At 45.3% G+C, this 13,341-nt stretch overlaps 1 protein-coding gene across 1 annotated transcript; it reads right to left on the reverse strand.

Moving 5' to 3' along the window:
• Nucleotides 1-6,563: 6,563 nt before the first annotated feature.
• TMEM200C (transmembrane protein 200C) lies at nt 6,564-12,537 on the reverse strand. The gene is given in 3 exon segments (XM_049770053.1): nt 6,564-7,451; nt 7,454-9,297; nt 12,106-12,537. Coding segments are annotated over 2 exon segments (1,827 nt in total). The 5' UTR covers nt 9,201-9,297; nt 12,106-12,537; the 3' UTR covers nt 6,564-7,371.
• Nucleotides 12,538-13,341: the final 804 nt, after the last annotated feature.

The following is a 13,341-nucleotide window of genomic DNA, read 5'->3' on the forward strand; positions in this document are numbered from 1 at the left end:
AATAAAGCAGTTGGGCACTTGCCTTATACACAACATACCTGAATTTGATCCGGGGCCCAGATACAGTCCCCTCAGCTCCAGGAGTGATATCTGATTGTAGAGCTAGGAATAAGCCCAGAGCATCACTGAATATGACTTAAAAAAAAAAAAAAAACCAACCAACCAACCAAACAAACAAACGAAAACCTCTACCACCCTTTGCCCTTAATTTACAGTTTCTTCATTTCTCAAGACATAGCTATAAGGATTTATATGATAAATCTCTCTTGATACTAGTATTAAATTTATTCATTACAAGCCTGCTTCAGCAGCACTACTGCAAGATCCTATGCTCCACAATTGTGCTTTGTTCATAGCTTAATTCCTTCTATCTAGTCTTAGGTCTACCTAACGCATAAAATATGTTGAACTGATCTAAAAATGCATTTAAAATTTTATAAAAGGGTGAGGGAAAAATAAAATTTTACAGAAGGTAGCAATTTTGTTAAAACTTTGCTCCACAATTGCAATTATTTTCTTCAAAGTTGACTATGCTAAACGGAGTAATAAAACAAAATAGTGGTAAAGTCCAACACTGAGACAAAAGTTTTTTGTGTGTTCTTGTTTCAATTGACTAATACATATATTATGACTTAACAGCCTGTGTGTTTTGCTTTTAAAGTATAGGCATAGTTTAAAGATGTTTATTAACATATAAACAGTATTTTGTAAATTTGCCTGTAATGTATTTCCATTATTGAACACTACATGCAGCATACTTATCTCAATAAAGCAATGCCATGTTGAATATTTCAAATAATGAAAAACTAAACAAATTAATGTCCAACCACACATTTGGCTGAATACTTTCTTTTGTATGGTAAAAATAAGTCCATACCTGGCATTACTAGAGACTACTCCAGCCTCTGTCAGGGTCAGGGATCCAGTCAGGGTCAGGTTTCTGCAAAGCAAAGTCCTGTCCTATCTCTGGAGTTCTGAATACTTTCTTTTTTATTTATTTATTTATTTATTTATTTATTTATTTATTTATTTATTTATTTATTTTTTTGTTTTTTGGGCCACACCCGGCGGTGCTCAGGGGTTACTCCTGGCTGTCTGCTCAGAAATAGCTCCTGGTAGGCACGGGGGACCATATGGGACACCGGGATTCGAACCAACCACCTTAGGTCCTGGATCGGCTGCTTGCAAGGCTAACAACGCTGTGCTATCTCTCCGGGCCCATGAATATTTTCTTAGCAATAAAATTCACTGTAATGCTTCATGGAAAGACACTGTCTACATAAAAAATTCCTAGAAAAAAAAATAACCTTTGTGGGGAAAAAAAAAAAGCTTTCCTGGTGTTTCTAATTTAACATCCTTTTCCCTGCCCCCCACTCCCCTCTAAAGATTCTTTTCCTTCAACCTCTGGGATGGCCCCTCTCTCCCTGTGGAACCTTCATCAGTTACTTGGGCCCAGTGTAGGTGAGAAGCACAGGTAGTACGGCACAGGAGCTTGAGTCAGATATATGCCTAGAGTAAGGTGAAGCTACATAAATTCTTTAAGTCATTTGACATCATGAACAACAACAGAAAAATGCTATCTGCTGAGGAATCTAGATAATATATTTTCAGGTAATAGAAATCCAGATGTCAGGCTTTGGCACTTACATATATATATGAATATATATTACATATTACATATTATATATATATATATATATATATATATATATATATATATAAAAGCAGGCCTTGAGAATTTTTACTGAGTTCAAGGCCAGAAAGACCCAATATCAACTCAGTGCTTTTCTGATATTACAGAGACATAGCTGGTACACAAAATAAAGAAATTTGGAACATTAAATTAGATCTTAAATTAACAGCTTTAATACAAATAGACTTGTGTTGACTTAATTTTAAAAAGACAAAATTTTCATACAAATATAAAGATATTTATTCTCTTTTGAATAAAAAGAAACTTTAATGACTATTTTGAAAGAAAAAATCTTAGAACACTCTTCTAAGATATTAAAATTGAGTATAATTATTAGCCCAATAATTTTAGTCAAAAATTAAATAAAAGAGCTCAAATCAAATTTGAAAGTGGAAATCAAATTTCACAAATATCTACTTTTAACTGTAAAAGATACTTTTGTATCTTAATTTGATAAAAGAAATTTGATAAAAATACAAGTTCTTATACTTAGTTTATTTTAATTTTATGCTTGTACAGGGAGTAAGTTCTCTGCTCCCACCAAAAAATATGAAAAACTCAAAACTGTACATTTAAAAAGAGCCCAACATTTTGCTAAAGAAAAAAAAAACCTGCCTAGATAATTGAAAAATCAACATGCAGTTGTTCTTCACTTTTGCCTTCTTTGAGCATTTTTCTTAACTCAGTCTTCTGACAGAAAGTGAGACTAGCCTGGCATTCCTATGGGGACCAACCTCAGGCAAAGAAAATACTCATTCTGGTAAACAGGTCATATCAGTGTGGTTGAATACTCATTTATTTCCTACTATACTTGAATCAGACTTTCCAGAATATAGTATGTTTTATGCCAGTCCCTAGCAACTTAACAGTAAACAGTCTATACATTATTTTCTGTATTTTGCCTTGTATGATAGTAGTTAACATTTACTGAAGGTTTATTTGAGACATGAGTTCTTCAAAACTTTTTAAGAATATTAGGTCATTTAGTTCATGTTAAATAATTCTATGAGTCAGCTGCTATTTATTATCTCCATATAACAGATGTGGAAACCTAAATACAGTATCTATGTGATCCTCCAAATCACATTGTCTTAAATTGCTCAATCTAAAGTCATTATTAATTAATGGGGAATGCCACATAAAATGATTCTGCTTAACCATTGATTCTTATTTATTTATTTATTTATTTATGTGGTGATGTTTGTTTTCCAAGCAGTTCTAGGAATTCAGTATTTACTTCTGGTGCAGTTCTGGCCAAGTGGCAGGAAGGGTCAATGTTAGGCCAATAATGCTATGCTCCTCATGCTGAGCATTGCTCGGGAAGTAAGGGCCCCTCAAAGATGCTTAAGAGGGCATTCAATGCTATATTCTAGATTAAGTTTAACATGCAACTAACATATTTTATAGTATTTTCTATGTGCCAAACCAGCTAGAAATACTCTATACAGGTATTAATTTAATTAATCCTCATTCCCATTCTATATTATTTCATCCTATCCTATCAGAATGGAAGTTGAAACCCAGCAATTAAATAACTTGCCTATAATCAATCATTTATGATAGAAATGATAGAAATACAGAATCAGACCAATGGCAACTGTTGCAATTTACTTCAATATTCTCATCCTGGAACTACTGTTTGACTTTGAACAAATAAACAAGTCAATCTTTCTAATCCTCAGAAACCCTGTCTATCAATAAAGTTGGGGAAGTCCAATATTCCTTCAAATAATCCTATGGATTTGGCACAAGACCCTTGACAAAGTTTTAAGAAAACTGTTATCAATGTCAGTATTAAGACTAAAATACAAGCTCCAACTTTTCATCTGATTGACTGCCTTTTCAATTGAATAGAATACAAGCTCCAACTCTTCAACTTTTCACTTCTCTTATAAGTATGGTGGTTTTTACAAACAGATTTAGCAGAAAATATTGTTATAGTTACCAGAAATGCTCATTTCAATTCAGCATCTGGCAGCAAATCTAGGTAATTTCTGTACCCATTCTTCCCCACCAAATATAATTTTGGTTCCAACAAAGATCAAGAGATCAATTGTCTTGATATCAGTGTCCTCAGTAAAGGCAGGATAATAACAATCCTATTTAATAGAGTTGCTATGAGAAGTTATTAAGAGGAGTACAATGAAGAGTACTATGAAGAGTAAATTGAGATAATAAATATGTTTAAAATATGTAGAACAGAACTTGGCCTAAAATAAATAGAAAATAAAAAATAGCATTATTTTTGCAGGATATCTCTGCAATAATGAAGATTATGAATTGCTATATCCATCATCACAGAGAATTCCAACCTTTTGATGAAAGCCCAGTTCTTCCTAAGAGTTGGAAAATTGAATTTTTTCTTTACCTTGGAGGGGAGGAAGAAATTAATCCAGTTATGCTCAATGGTTCAGATAGATGATATTGAACTAAATTAGTTCACATAAGCTATTTAATTTTTTTTCTTTCTTTTTTTTTTTCACATAGAAGATATTGAACTAAATTAGTTCACAGAAGCTATTTAATTTCTTTTTCTTTCTTTTTTTTTTTGGCTTTTGGTTTTGGGGTCATACCTCACTGTGCACAGGGGTTACTCTTGGCTCTGCCCTCAGAAATTGCTCTTGGAAGGCTTGGGAGACAATATGAAATGCCTCTCAGGGATTGAAACACAAACTATTCTGTGTAGGCCACATGCTGTGCTATCTCTCTAGCTCCAATTTCAGAAGGCTTTATGTAGCAGATTAATATGAGCTATAAGTATTTAATTTCATCACTATAACTAGGCAATCATTGTTAAATCTGGATCTTTTATTATACTTAGAATATTTTTGTTTATTTTGTTGTTGTTTTTGGGGCCATACCCATATGTACTAAGGACTTACTCCTGGCTCTGTGCTCAGAGAATCACTCCTGGAAGGTTTTGGGGATATTTGGGGTGTCATAGGGAGAATCTGGATTGGCTGCTTGCAAGACAAGTGCTTTACTCTTTATACTATCTCTCAAGTTCTAGCTTTTGAAGTTTTGAAATTTGTAATGGATAACTATTATTCTGCCCACTCCACTTTAGTTAAACTAAGAGCCGCTTTATCATTTGCTAAATGTCTAATAGTACATTTTCTGAAGAACGGAAATGGCATTTTATTGTACTAATCTGTATTTTCTTTTTAAACAACACATTGAACTTGAGATATAAACTGTTCGGTATGAAAAATTATGGAGAAAATAGGGGGGGATATAATTTTGTTGAAAGTAATATCAAATAATTGAGATTGTTGAAATTTAACACTAGTCTATGGTTACACTGTCACTCTTACTAGTAGAAACTCATTTTTATCATACAGAAGAGAAATAAATAAGCCCATAACTTTAGTATGTTTTAGTTTATGTGGATCCAATCTGACAACGTTTTAAGTTCTTTAAAAATTGATTATAGAGGGGGCCGGCAAGGTGGTGCTAGAGGTAAGGTGTCTGCCTTGCAAGCACTAGCCAAGGAAGGACCGTGGTTCGATCCCCCGCCATCCTATATGGTCCCCCAAAGCCAGGGGCGATTTCTGAGCGCTTAGCCAGGAGTAACCCCTGAGCATCAAATGGGTGTGGCCAAAAAAAAAAACCAAAAAAATTTTTAAAAATTGATTATAGAGGCCTTCTTGCAGCCTTGGAGCTCAGCTGGGACCCTGGAGCTCCTTTAAAAAAGTAAAAATTGATTATAGAATGTTACTACATGATGGGTTACTAAAATATATTCAATTTGCTAAATTGCATATAAAATGTGAAATGATTATATCAAGGATGAAACATGTACCCTGAATTTAGGTAAAACTTGCAGATCTGAAACCAATGATAGAGGATTTTATCATCCTCCAGAGGCCTACTGGTATTAACTGATTTGCCTAAAATTATGCAGCTAGTAAATAGATATTACATATTTTAGCTCAGGCTTTTCTGATCTTGAATCAGGAAAAGCCCATTCTTTTATGGTGTACAGTAGACAACTATATTTTACTGATGATATAATAATAATAATACCTATCGAATACATAGTCTGAATAACTTATGCTGCTCAATTATCTACCTAAAACTTTCTCATTTACCCTGTAAGAGTTCTGAGATATGTTTAGTTATTCTCATATTACAGATCAGATGAATAGCCCTCAGGCATTTCTCATTTATTCAAATTTCTCCAGGTAGCAAATGCAAAAGCCAGAGTCCAGTCTCCCACTCATCCTTCTATTTCACCCTGAAGACCAATGTGAATGTATCTTTGACTGGAGTGCTTTTCAAATGAATATTTTAATTTTCTGCAACATTATCCTTAGCCGTATGGGACTAGAGAATTTAGATCAAAATGGTGGTGAGAAATTCCATTCCAAGATTCTCAGCTCATCCTCCAAGGAAGAGGGCCTCAGGATGGTAAATTAAGCTTTTATCTACTATTGTTGAAAATTCACTGATCTTTAAAAGTCAACAACCTACTAAATTATTAAAGCATTGCCTTTTAGACCATGATTCAAGATCAAACTCTTAAAAGCAAAATTAAACAGTCAAACTGAAGAGAATGAAAAGAGAATATTAAGTCTGGTCCTCAGTCAATTACTACTTTGAGGTAACTGGGCCTATTACAGAAAACTCACTTTTAAAAAAAAAAAAAACAAAAAAAAAACCAGCTTCATTCATTCAACTCTAACTGGATGTTGAAAGGTAAAGTGATAAATACTCTATACTGATCTAACAGTGATGACACTGAGCACTTTGGGGAACTTTATAAATTACAGTAGCAGTGTCGTAACAAAATATCTCGATTTACCCGCTGAACTGTTCATTTTATTAATGTGTATTAGAAGCATTAATTCCAAGGCAAAACGAGGCAATATTATGTTTAACTGGAAACTTCTTTTATTAAAAATATTTTTAATATTAATGCTATTTTCAATACAGGTGTGATAATACTCAATAAAGTACCATGTACTGGATGTAGTGACTTTAAGAAGTAACAGTCCTTCTAGATGCTGGCCCCTTCATGTGTCCCTATCCTAGTAGCAAAGTGTAAACACCCTTTTAAAAAATAAAGAGGCCTTAGGGCAATTACGCAAAAAGTGGGGCAGACAAGGGAAGTTTTCTTTCATGACACGCTCATGCTTTTGGCTTTGACATCACTTAGTAAAAACAGTTCAGGAGAACTAAGACAACCCCTTCTATGCTCTCCCAAAGCACAGGAGAAAAGAAAACAAGTACGGGTTGTTATTCTGGAGCAGCCATGGCAAAACCAGAGGCAGAGTAGAATTGGGGGAAACAAGGGATGATAAACAAACAAAAACAAAGCAGTAAAGTGCACAGTTACTGTCAAAAATATATTATTTTTTTATCCTAAGAAAATTAAGAGTTTTATCTAATCAACTAGATCGCTGACCCGTTAATACATTTGGTTTTCAAGAACATACAATCACCATCGGACATAAAATACTAGTTTGCTTTTTAAAAAATTGTTGCTTGGCGTTATCTACAGGAGTCTCGTGAAAGCAATTCAAGGATAACATTCTGCAGCTCTTTGGGTATTGGAGGATCTCCTCAGAGAAGTTCACAAAGGACAGAGGGAACTATTCAAGTCATCAATTCCAAAGGGGCATTTCTCCTGCGTTCTCCTTCTCCCTCCTTTCTTTCCTCCTTTGCTCCCTCTTGCCCTAAATGCCATCTTTTGCCAGTTCCCCGTCTTCCATCCCTGTGGCAGGAGGCCAAGAAGTCATGAAGAGTTTCTCTTTGTAAACTGCTTCTGCACTGCCAGAGGTGACTCTGCCTTGGCCACGAGTGGCTCTTGGCTAGCATCGCCCTGCGGGTCCTGCTCTGCAGCGGGGGCGACGGTGGCTTCGCAGTCTAGACTCTTCCTGGCCACGACAGCCACCACCGACTCCAAGGAGGTGCCAGCCTCCCGCAGAGGGGTGTAGCCCTTATTGCTGCGGCTGGGGTCGTCGGACTGAGAGCTCGGCGAGTCACACCTGGCTGGAGGTGCGTCCTCCAGCCGCAAGGAGAGCTTGGGCGAGACGGCGCCGGCCAGCAGGGGGGCGTTCGAGTCTAGGCGGCCCGGAGAGGCCGGTGCCCGGTAGTCCGGGATCCCGCTGGTGCTGCTCCGCCGCAGGGCCGCGTACCTGCCGGTCCTGGGCAAGCGGCCACCCTGCCCTCTGGCGGTGTGCGCCTCCGCTGCGCTCTCGGGTTCCTCCGGCTCTCCCGGAGCCCAGCGCGCTGCTGCAGCCCCTGCGCCCGGGAGATCCGTCAGGTCCAGGTCGAACTCGCCCCGGGGGATCTCCCGGGAGCCGCGCTCCCTCGGTGGTGGCCTCTGCCAGCTGCAGCTCGCGCCCTCCACGTCCCCCCCGTCACGGTCCCCTGGCAAGGGCAGCAGCGCGAAGGCGCTCAGCGAGGAGCCCACGAGGGAGCTGGCAGTGCTCGCGGCCGGACTGCAGGGCGCCGGGCTGCTGCTGCTGCTGGCGGCCACGGTCCGGCGACGCTCCGCCGCCACCGAGCGCTCACGGTAGATGCTGTACACGGCCTCCGCCAGGCTCGGGGGCTCCCGCGGGCAGCGCGGCGACGAGGAGCGCTCCGGGGGGGACGTGGCATCGCCAGCCCCGCCGAGGGCCCCGCCCAGCGCCGCGGGATGGGGCCAGGAGCCTTTGGCCGTCAAGGCAGCCCCGGCCCCGCCGCAGCTCCCGGGTGGCAACTCCAAGCCCCGCGCCTGCACGTAGTGGAGGAAGCCGTTCAGCGGCGGAGCCCCGGGGGGCGCAGGGGTGGGGACGGGCGGAGAGGAGGCGGCCGCGGCGGCTGCAGCGGCGGCCGCGGCGGCCAGGTCTTTAGCCCGGAGGCTGTGCACGTCGATGACAGTCGAATAGAGGTCCCGCAGGTTGATGATCTTGGTCTTCTTGTCCCGGTTTTCGTGGAGCACCGCGTTGGCGCAAATGAAGAGGAAGATGCCGATGCCCATGATCAGGGGGCCAAACACCTTGAGCTTGTCGGAGTGCAGGTACCCCGAGAAGATACGGACGAAGAAACCCACCGACGTAGACGTCGATGCAGAGGCCGTCGAGGAAGGGGGCGAGGCCTTCGCTGGGGGTGGGACTCGGAGGGTGCCCAGGGAGGAGGCGTTGATGCCCTCTGGGCTCCCCAAGTGGCTCCTAGATCGGTTTTTGCTGCCACTGCTGGTCGTGGTGGGGACGTGGTGGTGGTGGTGGTGGTGGTGGCCGTTGCCTGCGGACGGCAGCTGCTTCCCCCCCTCCCGGTGGGCCCCGTTGGCTTTGGGCCAGTAGCCCACCACCGCCAGGGCTATGCCCACCAGCAGCACCAGGATCCCGCAGAGGGCGATGAGCCCCGAGATGGAGCACAGTTTCAGCTTGCCTTTCACCACCACCACGTCGTTCTTGCGCCTCTTCTTGGCTTTCCGCTTGCGCTTGGGGGCCTGGCTCTGGGGGCGTAGAGGGTCCTGCTTTCGGGCGGAAATCCTCAGCAGGCCACCGGTGGCGATCATGGCGAGCCAGCGGGGCGCGGGGCTAGTCCCAGGGGCGTCGGAGGCTCCTGCAGGGGGGGTGCCAGCTGCCCACTAGCTACTCCACCGCGTCCTCCAGCTGCAAAGTAGAGGGAAATAGTCAGAGGGTATTGGCGTGGCTGCAGCAATGTCCCGAGCGCAGCAAATGTCCTGCTTCCAGGCCCCACTGTGTGGGTGGCCCAATCCATCTCTGGGCTTTCTACCTACAAGTCACAGTGCTATGGTGGGGGTCTGGTGGGCAATATCAGGTGTATTATCAGGGAAGGGAAATATTGCTATCTAATTGAGAGATTAAACAAACTTTCCCTCCACCATCCCTCAGATGCTCTAAGTAAGATTCCAGGACCTCCACAGTAAACTCTCCTGGAGGGCAGCCAGGAGACTCAAAAGAGTGATTGAGGACTTTAGTAACTAAAGTCTTGCTCCTTTGTCACTCTGTAATCAGCTGTCCTGGGGGAGCTTTACAGGTCCTTCAGGTCTTTGAGAAGAGGAACGTGTCAAGGTGGGGTCCAAAGACACTTAAAACGTCCCTCAAAGTTGCTACTTTATAAAGTAAGGGATTCATTCCCTGGAATGAAAAGCAAAGGTCAAAGGCAGGCAAGTAGCTTCTTTACCTCCTAAAATTTAACACAGTTCACTGCAGGGAGAACAGATGGAGATGGGAGGGGGGAGGCAATAAAACCCTTCACAAAGTTGTGTCCACCTATTGTTCCTACAACTAAATGCAAGCAGACCTCTCACCCTTTCCCTCCCCTCTCTTCTGCAACATCTGGAGAGCTTCTTGGGATGAAATATTTAGTTTGAGGCAACTGGTTATGTAACTGCGCCCTTCCTCTGGCCTCAGCTCTTCCCTCAAAGGATTTCCCTTAAAGGTATCCTGTGCTCAATCTTTCAGGGAATTATGAGAAGTCTTCTAAAATCTCCCAGGGAAATACATTTTTTCTCATGTGGGAAAATTACAATCTTAAAAACCACTCAGCCATAATAGCTTTCTGACCCTTATTAATGTGCCAGCAGTACTTTTCAGAATCCGGATATTCAAATGAGTGGGTAATTAACTAGGTGCAGCAGACTACATAATAATGATGGTTAGTAGAATGACATTTCCGGGAATGAGAGCTGTTCTCATCTTGTTCGTCTTATTCTCATGAAGTCATTTTTTTTTAGGAAGGGAGGTAGGTGGCAACAGACCATGGACTATCCTATAGGAACTTTTCTTGTTTATAATGACAAGACCAGGATAGGTCACTGTGCAGATAAGCATTTGCAGATATTTGGTAAATTCCAAAATTTCAATCTCCCTGGATCACCAGAATATAACCTTGTCTGTCCCACTGGTTCTGTTCCCTCCTCTAATAGAGATAGTCACCTTAAGGATGCTATATGAATATGAAAGGTTTAGTCATCACTCATAAGCCATTTAACACTTAATAATTGTCTTCATTTCCAAAGATGATAAAATATTTTAAAATAATCACAGAAAACCACCCTTGTTTTTAACTGGTCTTGGGGTGAAGAGCTTGCTCTTGGATTCCTCCATAATATCAATATAGACAGGATCTTTTCTCCAGCAGTAAGTGAAAAAGCAAGTAATAATCATCCCTTTACAAGTCAGCAAATCAATATATTTTGAAACTTAATTTAATACCCATGTAAGTTGAAGAGGGTGAGTGAAGAGAAGACATCTGTAAACCTTAAATTGTTGTTTTAAAGGAGGATCTGCACCAGAAAGCACAGATTCTATTTAATATTTTAAAGGAGTAGCTTACACTACACCTATTAACCTCCTTCCAAAGAAGCCCACTTGGGGGGTAGTTATAGCATAGAAACTGCTGTTGGAAGTTATCTCCAGACGCCAACATTTTCAACGCAATCATCTGGAGATCTGTGCTTATTTTTAGGATTTAGGAGCCAGACATTAGAGAAGCAAACCCAGACTCCAGACTCCGTTGGCGGGGTAGCGCTCCCCAGGAAAGCTGGGTGCATTGAAAAGCTACACCCGGGGAGGAAGGAAAGGAAGTACTCCCATAAATTTCTCCAGAGTGAGGCAGCTATGGATATGGGTAGAATGTCAAAAAAATTGGGATGGATTTTAGCAATCGTTTGCGGAATATCTTTAAAATGAGTTCAACAGCTAATAAACTCCCCCGGCTCATTGTGCCTTGAGCGCTGTTGAACGCTGAACTCCTTTCTGCCATATCGCCACCTCAAGTGAAATCTTGACAAAGGTCCGTGCCAGGAGACACCCACCTTGGAAGCTTCTCTTTATTCCTACTGCAGGGAAACAAACAGCCATCGAGGTCGCCCGCCCTAGCCCTTGCCACGGTCCTGCCCGGTGTCGGTACGCTGGTGGTTAGAGAATGGAGGATGGGGAGCGGGTGAGCACAAGAGGGATGTCTAAAAATACAACTGCTTTCAAGAGAGACTCAAGTTCTCCGATCAGGATGGATTAAACCCCATTCGGTGTGGGAGGTTCAGAAGCCCCCAACCCCATCCCTCTGTCTGGGTGCGCCCTGGGTCGTGGACTCTCCATCGCTCCAAAGCAGGGCAGCCAAATCCCCCTGCCCTTCTTTTCCGTCTGCTAATATTCTGTTGGAATCACATGAGGGCAGCAGCTGGGGAGTTCGCCTCTGGAAAGAAAGATGGGCAGAAGCCAAGTGAGAGCTCCCGAGCTGGCTTTTGAACCCTCCTGAGCCGTGTCAGCCCGGGCAGGCAGCCCGCCCGGGGATTCATCAAAGGAGGGATGGGGGGAAACTCTCTCCACTCACCAGCTCTGGGGATCGGTTTTGCATTTTTCGGGCGGGTGGGTTGGGGGGCCGAGGACAGGGGGGAAGAAAAGCATCGCTCAAAATGGCAGCGAGAGAAGCAAACAATCTCGCTCACTTACCCGGCGAGGCTGGGCGGCTCTCGGGCCGGAGCTGGGGCGCTGGGGGGCGTCACAAAGGCCGCATGGAGAAACTTTTCCAGCCCTAGCTGCGGGCGGAACGCAGGGACGGCGCCTCGGGGCCCTTGGTCCGCGCGGCTGCTCAGCAGCCCCGCGGGGGCGAGCGCTCGCCCCGGCTTCGCATCCCCCGCGGTGGCCGCGGCGGGAGCCATTTCCAAGAGTTTCCCAGAAGTGTCAGGTCCTCGGCATCGCGCATCCTGCCTGCGAGCGAGCGAGCGAGCGAGCGAGAGAGAGAGCGGCGACCGGGGCCACGGCTCCTCCGACCCCTTCTCGCCGCGCCCTCGCTCCCCCGGGCGGCCCCGGAGCCTCTTTGTGTGGCTGCGGCGCGCCGGGTGGAGTTGAGCCCGGAGCGCAGCGGCGGCTCGGAGCGCTCGGCTCGGGGCGGGCGGGCGGGCGGCCGGACTCGTGGCTGTTGCTAAGAGACCGGAGCGATGACACAGGGAAACTGCGGCAGGGTGGCAGCCGGTACCCGGCCGGACTTCGCGGATCGGGGCGCCTCCGCCCCCCGCCACGCCCCCCGCCTCCTCCCCGCGCTCCCCGCGCACCCGCCGCCCGCCTCCCTGCGCTCCCCCGGTCCTCCCCGGGCTGTCCGTCCGTCCCTTCGAAGAAGCGCAGCGCCCCCGGCGCCGGGACCGGGAGACGCGCGGCGGGTGGAACCCAGCCCCGAAGGGCGCAGGACGTACGCCTTGGCCTCGGCCCTGCGCGCCCCGGGTTGCGTGCGCCCCGGTCCCACCAAAGCGGGAGCTTTGCACCTCCGCTTCCAACTACCTGTCTGAGCTGCAGGCTGGAAGGGGCCCGAGCAAGGTCGTGGAGCCCTGCCCGTGTCCCCGCCGGCATTCATTCGGGTGACTGAGCGGCTGCAGTGGCCCTTCTGCGGGTCCTCTCGCCCCGCTGCCCTCCCGCTCCTCTCTTTGCTTTTTTGGGGTCGCCTCTACTGCTGGACTCAAAGCCGTCGTGGTGGCCGACCCCACCCCTCACCCCTCTCAGATGGGGAGCTGCCCGTGGGGACGCACCGCGAGCGCAGTAAGTTGTCCCCGAGCCAACTCGGGGTGACCCAGCCGAGTCGTCCCGGCGGGTTGCGCGCACGCACAGGGGACTTTGGTCGCCGCTGCCTTTGGTCCCGCGCCGCGACCCCCGGCCTTGCAGAAAAGTCAAGGGCGCGGGCAGCTCTTTGGGGTG

The sequence above is a fragment of the Suncus etruscus genome, chromosome 3 (genome assembly GCF_024139225.1).
Source record: "Suncus etruscus isolate mSunEtr1 chromosome 3, mSunEtr1.pri.cur, whole genome shotgun sequence".
NCBI lineage: Eukaryota > Metazoa > Chordata > Mammalia > Eulipotyphla > Soricidae > Suncus > Suncus etruscus.